The following is a 10,072-nucleotide window of genomic DNA, read 5'->3' as shown; positions in this document are numbered from 1 at the left end:
CCTGCACCGCATACTACAACATTGAGAGTGCCTCATACAATGGAGAGGGAGCGATGTTCCCAAAAGACCAGTTTTTGCCTCATTTTGGTGATGTTCTCCTCCCAGCAGCTCCCCCCCCCCCCCCCCCCCCCCCACCCCGCCAAATCATATTCCCAGCACCTTCAGGTAATCTGTCCTGGTGGTCAACCCAGTTCCCAAAGAACAGGACTTTGCCTTCACCATGATTTACCTTGGCTCCTGAGGCCAGTTCAAACCATTGCAGATGCTCATGGTGTGCGCACTGACGCTGGATCCGAGCAGAAAACACTGATGTTATCCATGCAAAGGGAGGCTTTGACCTGCAGGCCTCTGCTGCCTGGATTAGTCACCCCTCTCAGGCTCACATCCTTCCTGATGGACTTGGCAAAAGGTTCTATACAACATGTTAACAAAGGAAGGAGAGAGTGGGCAGCCCTGCCTGACTCCAGATCCGACTGAGAAGCTTTCAATACCTACCCATTGATTGAGACTGCACTAACAATGTTGGTTTAGAGCAGTCAACACAGCTATGAATTCCCTCCCCAAAGCTCATTTTGGAGAGCATGTCCCACATGTAGCTGTGTGATATACTGTTGAAAGCCTTCTCCTGGTCCAGGCTGATGAGACAGGCGTCCATCCTGCTGTTGTATCATATCCCTGAGGTGTATGAATCTCTCAGAGATCATTTGGCCCGGAACAGCACAGGTTTGGTCGGGGTGAATCACCGAGCCCAGAGCAGACCTCACCTGTTGGCCAATGACCTTAGAGAGGATTTTGTAGTCTGCATTCAGCAGTGAAATCAGTCGCCAATTTCTAATTTCCTCCCTCTTCCACTTCCACACGTAGATGAAGGTGCTGATACCGCTTCTCGTGGATTTGCGCATGCTGTCTGGCAGAAGCTTACTATTGTACACCTTCAGCAGGTGTATCCAGTCCCAGTAAACCATCATGTCTGGGGGTTGGAGTATAAGAGAAGCACAGTCTTACTGCAACTGTACAAGGTGCTGCTGAGACCACATCTGGGGTACTGTGAGCAATTTTTCTCCTGTTACTTAAGAAAATGCATTATTTATTTGAAGGCAGTTCACAGAACACACACTAGGATGATGCCCGCAATGGCGGAATTGTTTCATGAGCAAAGTGTAAACAGGTTGTGACTCATGGAAATTTAGAAGGATGAGAGATATTCTCATTGAGGATTATAAAGTGGGTTAACAGGGTAAAAGCTGAATGTTTCCCTTCATGGGAAAGACTACCACCGGAGGGCATCGCCTCAGGATAAAGGGGTGTCAATTTAAGACTGGAAAGAGGAATTTCTTCGCTCAGAGGGATGAGTGTCTTTGGAACTCCTTGCCACAGGGAGCTGCTGTGGTAGAGTCCTTCTGTATATTTAAGGCTGAAATAAGTAGATTTTTGATCAGTTGGGAAATACAGGGTTAAAGGGAAAGGGGAGGGAAGTGGAAGCCAGGTGTTTTGGATCAGTCATGATCCTATCGAATGGCACAACAGGGCTGAGGGGCTGAATGGTCTACACCTGTCCCTTTGGTCTTTTGGGGCAGAGGAAGGGGGGGGGGGCAGTAATTGAGATGTACAAAATTACAAGGGTCACAGACAGAGTAGACAGGAAGGAATCTTTCCCCTTATTGAAGGGAATCAATGACCTGGGCACATAGATTAAAGGGAAGGGGCAGCGGGTTTAGAGGGGAATATGTGGAAATTTAGTTCAGTGATTGTTTTTGACCAGCACAGACTTGATGGGCTAAAGGGCCTTTTTTTTGAGCTGTAGGTGTCTCTGACTCTGAGGTAAACAAGGGCCATAAGGTGGCAGATGTGTGATAGTGGTTTTATGGACTGTCAGGTAAGTGGGAGTCTGCTTAGAATAGACTGTAAAGTTTAGCTGAGCTTGCAATATCAGGCCAAAGGAGAAGAGCTTGGTGGTGACATCTGGGGTTGGGGGCCATTCTCCTGCCTGGGGAGCAAGGGAGGAATTGGTTGGGGATGGGATGATATCTATTCCAGATCTGACAGGGTCAGGTGGAAGTGTCTAGGTTCTACCTGGAGCAGGCGATTCACATCAGATAGTGTATCTGGGGAACAGAAGCTGCTTGATGTGACAGGTAAGTAAGAGGCTCAGTTTAATACTTACATTGAAGGTGAAGAAAATGTTTTTAATGCTCTGATCTTTCCTGGGTGACTATTAACATTCTGTGAGACAGAACCCATCAAAATTTTGGAGTTTCTGGAGCTTTATTCCAGAGGGAAATCAATTCCTCAGGCATGCAGCATATGGAAACATACCGACTATTCTGTCAAAAGTAAGTGAATATAAAAATTTTACGAGAAATGCAATCAGTACTTAATGGAACAAACATCAAGGTCGCAGACACTTTTAAGATTTGCCTACTTGTAGAATAAATGACAACCTTTCATACTCTGGCCTCAATTTTTCACTGGCATCAGGTACTCTGCCTTATCTGAACTGCATTGTACTTTTTTTTTATCTCAAAAATATAATTTTGTTCTTTATTACATGTTGTTATCGGTTTCTGATGCTGTGCGCTGACAGGTCAGTGTCAGTAGTGCAATTAGTGCTTCAGCCCTGATTCACCCTTGTAAGGAACTAGATTACAGTTGGAATTGTTGGACAGAAAGCCCAGCAGGAGTCTTGACTCACTTCAACAGCTCCCCAACCCCTAACTGCTATTCAGTTTCCACCAAATAAACAGAATTAAACTTTTCCAGTGCAAGTGCATTCAGCAAAGTTTCTGATCAGTCTCGTTTGTCCTAGAACATAGAACATAGAACAGTACAGCACAGAACAGGCCCTTCAGCCCACAATGTTGTGCCGACCATTGATCCTCATGTATGCACCCTCAAATTTCTGTGACCATATGCATGTCCAGCAGTCTCTTAAATGACCCCAATGACCTTGCTTCCACAACTGCTGCTGGCAACGCATTCCATGCTCTCACAACTCTCTGCGTAAAGAACCTGCCTCTGACATCCCCTCTATACTTTCCACCAACCAGCTTAAAACTATGACCCCTCGTGCTAGCCATTTCTGCCCTGGGAAATAGTCTCTGGCTATCAACTCTATCCATGCCTCTCATTATCTTGTATACCTCAATTAGGTCACCTCTCCTCCTCCTTTTCTCCAATGAAAAGAGACCGAGCTCAGTCAACCTCTCTTCATAAGATAAGCCCTCCAGTCCAGGCAGCATCCTGGTAAACCTCCTCTGAACCCTCTCCAAAGCATCCACATCTTTCCTATAATAGGGCGCCCAGAACTGGACGCAGTATTCCAAGTGCGGTCTAACCAAAGTTTTATAGAGCTGCAACAAGATCTCACGACTCTTAAACTCAATCCCCCTGTTAATGAAAGCCAAAACACCATATGCTTTCTTAACAACCCTGTCCACTTGGGTGGCCATTTTAAGGGATCTATGTATCTGCACACCAAGATCCCTCTGTTCCTCCACGCTGCCAAGAATCCTATCCTTAATCCTGTACTCAGCTTTCAAATTCGACCTTCCAAAATGCATCACCTCGCATTTATCCAGGTTGAACTCCATCTGCCACCTCTCAGCCCATCTCTGCATCCTGTCAATGTCCCGCTGCAGCCTACAACAGCCCTCTACACTGTCAACGACACCTCCGACCTTTGTGTCGTCTGCAAACTTGCTGACCCATCCTTCAATTCCCTCGTCCAAGTCATTAATAAAAATTACAAACAGTAGAGGCCCAAGATCAGATATTTTCTTAAACATTTTTTTCAGTGATTTTCCTAATTCAGAATTTGAACTAGTTTTAGACTCCATTAGTTTGCCTTGTGATGAAGGGGGAATTTTCTCCATTGCTAACCGTTTACATGCACGTCAAGGTGAAATTCTGCCAATGCTGTGAATTTGAAGAACAAGCAGACAATCTGAAAACAACTTTTCTGATGGAAGATGGGCAGCCGTGCTGCTACTCAGCAGGTCTGGCAGCATCTGTGAAGGAGAAAAACAGAGGAAACATTTTGGGTCCAGTGACCCTTCCTCAACCTGTTTTTGTAGAATTTTTCAGTTTTAATTACAGGTTTCAGCGGCAAGATTCCATTGTTTTTCATTAATTTATCATCTCTCACCAGAGTCTTAGCTTTTCACACCACCTTTATTCTTGTGAATGTCTTTCATTTCTCCGAAGCTTCTTAACACTTGCCCACAAAATTCATTTCAGTGATCTTCCTACACTTTTACATCACAGAGATACGTGGTTTTGCTTTGAAATTACCGCTAATCAAGGCAATGAGGCAAAGTGATGGAAACAAACAGAGGCCTGGAGGGCCATCAGCTCCATGCAAGACGGTCTTTGGTCTGCCCGAAACTTGTTGGCCTTCCAGAACAAGGAGTTGACCTCAATCAACTGTTGCATCTGGCACATTCCGGGGTCCTGGACTACATGCTGAGGGACGCACTAAAGCTTGGGGCAGCTACCACCAAGGGGCATTAGGGAAAGATCACCGTCAATTACAAACGTGGGGCTGTTCTGTTATCAGATCCTCTCGGTGCCTCAAACATCCACTGATGCTGTCAGATCTGCTTGATTGCTCCTGTATTCTGTGTTTGTTTCACTTTTCCAGCATCCACAGTAGTTTGCTTTTATTTGGGTATAACAGAAAGCCATTCTGGCTTTGCTTTTCATGGGAATCATTGGAGCGACTTAATAGTGGTGGCACAGATGTGAATTTTATTGGTAGCACTGAAAACAGATTTATCAGTAAAATGAACAGTTTAAATGAAGATGTCCAATCTTAAACAGTAAATGTGCTATCCATGACACTGTCAGCATCACAGATGCTCCCATGTGAGTCTAGCCACAGCTCCAGCTCTGAAAGGTAGCAGGCTTGTAGCTGCAGTTGGACACAGTCCTTGCACATGTAGTGATCAGGGACACAGGAAGCATTCCTTATTTCCCACATCGTGCAAGAGGAGAACACCACAGCTCTGAGATCACCAGTCAAGACTTCTCTCTAGATTATGCTGGTTACTCCCTTTAAGAAAATTTAATTAAGTTGGGGAAGATTAGTTTGTTTTAAACACTATTCTAGTGAAAAGTCCTAGCATTTATTTAAGTTAATTAATGTTTTAAAAACTGTAAGAAAATACCCTGCAGGTGCTTGCAATTGGCCATGTCTGTTGGGACTGTGTCACTTTTAGAACTGCCTAGACTGAGACTGAGCACTTCATTCAGTCTTTCAGCTTCACAAACTCCCTGTTTTCACCCAACTGCACAGCACTCTCGTTTACCCACGCAGCATTCAGGTAGCCTTTTCCTTGAGGCCCCAAATACAATGCTTCTGAACTGGATTAAACAAGTTGTTCATTTAACCAACTTCACCTGGAGTGACTCAGCTGCCTTCAGTTTCAGTACAACCACGCCCAGTCAAACAGAGCTTAAAGAATGGCCGGAGCTCTCCAAAAGGCACCAAGACATAGTTTGGCTGGTGATGAGTAAGGCACAACCCATCAGATCCTCTGTGTGCCCAGACTGTGCCACCACACACTGCCCTCAAAGCAGTTGCAGCAGGGGGCAGGCACAGGCTGTCACACATCTCCTGCTGGAATGTGCCTTTGCAAAGGAAGTCTGGAGAAAAAAATGCAGCGGTTTTTGTCAAGGTTCGTCCTGAGCAGCTCCATGACACAGGACTCTGTGCTCTAGCAGCTGTTACCTAGGACACAGACTGAGACAAATATCAACTGCACCTGGAGGGCCATCAGCTCCCTGAAAGCAGTTCTTTGGTCTGCCTGCAACTTGCTGGTCTTCCACAACAAGGAGGTGACCTCAACCAACTGTTGCAGACTGGCACATTCCAGGGTCCTGGACTACAATCTGAGGGACGCACTAAAGCTTGGGGCAGCTACCACCAAGGGGCATTAGGGAAAGATCACTGTCAATTACAAATGTGGGGCTGTTCAGTTATCAGACCGTCTCGGTGCCTCAAATATAAATATAATCTTATGTAAGAAATACCTTGTGTTTGTTCTCCATATGTAAAGACTGTACAGAATCAAACTGCTCGAATGACTATGTATATACAGATATTTATGAATAAAGTCTATTGTTGAAATTAAAATATATAAATTCAAAGATTGCTCTTTTTGGAGAGAGATGGGGGATTCCAGAGAGGGCTGTTTAGATTTGGAATTTCCTCAGATGGCGGTGGAATTAGTCCAATTAATATTTTAAGGTAGAGGTAGGTTCTTGTTCAACAGGGAAATCAAAGGTTATGGGGAGTAGATGGGAGTGTGAAATTTAAGACACAAACAGATCAGCCATGATCCCACTGAATGCCAGAGTATGTTCAAGGGGCCAAACGGCCTACCTCTGCTCCCAATTTCTATATTCGTCCATCAACATTCCATCTCAGGAATCAATCTAATGATCTTTAGAATGAGTAGCCTGCAATGCAAATATGTCCCTCTTTAAGAGGGTGGACCAAAACTATAACATAGTCCTGCAGATGCAGTCTCACCAAAGCCCTCAGTTGTCATAGGATTTCCCTGCTTATACACTCTGTCCTTCTTGCAATAAGACTGGCCACAAGACACAGGGCCAGCAGTAGGCCATTCAGCCCATTGCTTCTGCTGTACCATTCAACGAGAGCGTGGCTGATCTTATCATCCTAATGAAGGGGCTCTGGACTTGAAACATTAACTGTTTTCCTCCACAGATGCTGTCAGAGCTACTGTGTTTCTTCAGCTGTTTCTGTTTATGTTCCAGCATCTGCATATTTTAGTGTTATTCTGATAATCCTCAACTCCACTTAAGCTGCCTTTCCCTTTGAAAATAATGAAGTGAGTGGTCTGTGAGTGGGTGATAGGAAATGGTACATAAAATGAACACCTTTTTGTTATCTTCATTACAGAAAGTACCGAAAAAAAATTGAAGAGGTCTGGCGTTTTGGTAAAATAAACAAGGCAAGGCTTATACAGTTAACGTTAGGGTCCTAGGTAGTGTTGTCAAACAAAGACACCTAGGGGTTCAGGCACTTAGTTCTTTAAAAGGCGCATCATATCTGGACAGATTAAGGCAGCATTTAGCACACTTGCCCTCACTGATCAGACCATTTAGTACAGGAATTGGTACAAAAACAAAGTTGCTGGAAAAGCTCAGCAGGTCTGGCAGCATCTGTGGGGAAGAAAACACCGAGTTAATGTTTCGGGTTCGGTGACCCTTCCTCAGACCTGCTGTGCTTTTCCAGCATTCCAGCAACTTTGTTTTTGTTCCTGTTTTACAGCATCCGCAGTTCTTTCGTTGGTATGTCATGTTAAAACTTGTATAGGATGCTGGTGAGGCCACTTTAGGAGTACTGTGTACAGCTCTGGTCATCCTGTTACAAGAAGGATATTATTAAATTTGATGGTTCAGAAAAGATTTACCTAGGTGTTACCAGGACTGGAGGGTATGAATTACAAGGTTAGGCTGGGGGGGTGCCTTATTGAGGTTTATAAAATAATGATGAGCATAAGATAGGGTGAATAGCAAAAGGTCTTTTTTCTAGAGTCAGTGAGTTTAAAACCATGGGGCATATTTTTAAGGTGAGCGGTGAAAGATTTAAAAGGAGCCTAAGGGGCAACTTTCATACAGAGGGCAGTTAGTATGTGGAACATATTGTTACAACATTTGGGTAAGTACATGGATAGGAAAGATTTAGAGGTATATAGGCCAAACACAGGCAAATGGGACTGTTAGATTAGATTCCCTACAGTGTGGAAACAGGCCCTTTGGCCCGACAAGTGTACGCTGCTCCTTAGAGCATCCCACGCAGATCCATCCCCCTGAACACTACGGACAATTTAGTACGGCCGATCCACCTAGCCTGCACATCTTTGGACTGTGGGAGGAAACCCACGCAGACAGGGGTAGAATGTGCAAACACCTCACAGTCACTTGAGGCTGGAATCGAACCTGGGTCCCTGGCGCTGTGAGACTGCAGTGCTAACAAGTGAGCCACCGTGCCAAGTTACTTTGGGAAAATTGATCAGCATGGACATGTTAGACCAAAGGGTCTGTACAACTCAATGACCCTCCTTGAAATTGGAATCACAGGTAGGCAGGTGGGTGAAGGTGACTTTCGGCCCACCTGCTTTCTTTGGTCAGAGCACTGCGTATAGGAGTAGAGGTGTCATGTTGCAGCCGTACAAGACATTGGTACGGCCACATTTGGAATATGATACACTGTTCTGGTCGCCCTACATCTACATCCCTCTATCATCAACACTTTCAAAAGGAATAACAAAGTATGGAGCTGGATGAACACAGCAGGAGCATCTTAGGAGCACAAAAACTGACGTTTTGGGCCTTGGCCCTTCATCAGAAGAGGGGGAGGGGGAGAGGGGTCTGAAATAAATAGGGAGAGAGGGGGAGGCGGACTGAAGATGGATAGAGGAGACAGACAAGTTAAAGAGGAGCCAGTAAAGGTGAGTAAAGGATAGAGCCAGTAGGTGGGGAGGTGGGGGGGGGATAGGTCAGTCCGGGGAGGACGGACAGGTCGAGGGGCAGGATGAGATTAGTAGGTAGGAAATGGGGGTGCGGCTTGAGGTGGGAGGGATAGGTTAGTGGAAGAACAGGTTAGGGAGGTGGGGACGAGCTGGGCTGGTTTTGGGATGCAATAGGGGGAGGGGAGATTTTGAAGCTTGTGAAACTATATCTTCTCCTCTATCCATCTTTGATCCACCTCCCCCTCTCTCCCCATTTATTTCAGAACCCTCTCCCCCTTTTCTGATAAAGGGTCTAGGCCCGAAACGTCAGCTTTTGTACTCTTAAGATGCTGCTGGGCCTGCGGCGTTCATCCAGCTCCACACTTTGTTATCTTGGATTCTCCAACATCAGTAGTTCCCATTATCTCTGATACACTTTCAAAAGGGAAACAGATAGGCTTCTGAAAAGAATTAATGAATATTTACAGCCCAGAAGCAGGAGGTTCTTATAGCACAGTGGTAATGCTCCTACCTCTGAACCAGGAGGCTTGTCATCACAGTCCCACAGAGATGCAAAATAACATCCCTGAATAGGTTGATTAGAAAATATTTACACAATGGTCAAAAACACTGTCCATCTCTGCAAAGCAACTCCCTTAGGACCCACTACACTACCTTTTCACTGCAACTCCAGTTTGTGTTTGTCTCTCTTCGGGTCCAACAAAGAAAGAGCACTCCAAGGTAGTCATGAAGTAAGAGACTTTAATGACTTTTCTGTGGATTCACACACAGGATCTGTGCGCAGCCAAAAACGCACACAGTGGCAACGGAAGTTGCTGAAATGACCTTGGAGCAAGGGTATTCAAATTAGCTGCACAGTGAAACGTGCTCAAAGCATGTACAACAGAGAGATCTGGTCAATGGCATTGCAATGTTCCAGAACAGGTACAAAACGGCCCCCTTCCTTCCTGAGAGATCGGGATGGCAGTCACCTTCACTAATCTGAGGATTCAATGACCCCCTTTCTGCACCATCTGAGCGAAACGGTTGGTTACAGCCAGCGTGGTGTCCACGAAGCGGTCCACACAGTTCACCACACAGGCCTCGGTGCGAGAGTCGAGCCGGGAGCTCAGCTTCTCCACGCACTTCTCCCAGCACACGTCGGTGAAGTTGTGCACCTTGAGCTGAAACTGAGCCTTTTGCTGCTCCATTGCAATCAACCGCGACAGCTCCGCCTGGTCCGTGCTTCCAGAGGTTGACCCCACGTTCAACGAGGTGCCCAGCTCATCCATTCCCGCTTCCTAGCCTTTCTGCCGAAAGGGGGCGCTGTCCAGTGACGTTCAGGTCTAGCTCTCATTTCCCCTTCATGTCAAGGTGACTGGATTTTTAAACTTTTCTTACAGATTACTACTTAGGGATTTTTAAAAAAATTGCTGTATTAACTTGGCTGGGATCTGTAACTCGAATAATAATAATTTAGGTTCAAAACTTCGTCCTTCTTCTCCCTGCCACCTAACCGTAAGCGTTTACTAATTTACATATGTCGCAATTCACCCAATCAGCTGGACGGTTGAATGCATTCAAATCGCGCC

The 10,072-nt window shown here is 45.5% G+C and overlaps 1 protein-coding gene across 1 annotated transcript; it reads right to left on the bottom strand.

The window, feature by feature from the left end:
- Positions 1–9,222: 9,222 nt before the first annotated feature.
- On the bottom strand, positions 9,223–9,820 carry timm8b (translocase of inner mitochondrial membrane 8 homolog B (yeast)). Its single transcript, XM_048521366.1, has one exon. It carries the CDS (start codon positions 9,770–9,772, stop codon positions 9,491–9,493), a length of 282 nt encoding a protein of 93 aa, XP_048377323.1. The 5' UTR covers positions 9,773–9,820; the 3' UTR covers positions 9,223–9,490.
- Between the last annotated feature and the right edge of the window lie 252 nt (positions 9,821–10,072).

The sequence above is a fragment of the Stegostoma tigrinum genome, chromosome 38 (assembly GCF_030684315.1).
Source record: "Stegostoma tigrinum isolate sSteTig4 chromosome 38, sSteTig4.hap1, whole genome shotgun sequence".
In the NCBI taxonomy this organism is placed as follows: domain Eukaryota; kingdom Metazoa; phylum Chordata; class Chondrichthyes; order Orectolobiformes; family Stegostomatidae; genus Stegostoma; species Stegostoma tigrinum.
This window is presented reverse-complemented; position numbering and strand designations above follow the sequence as displayed.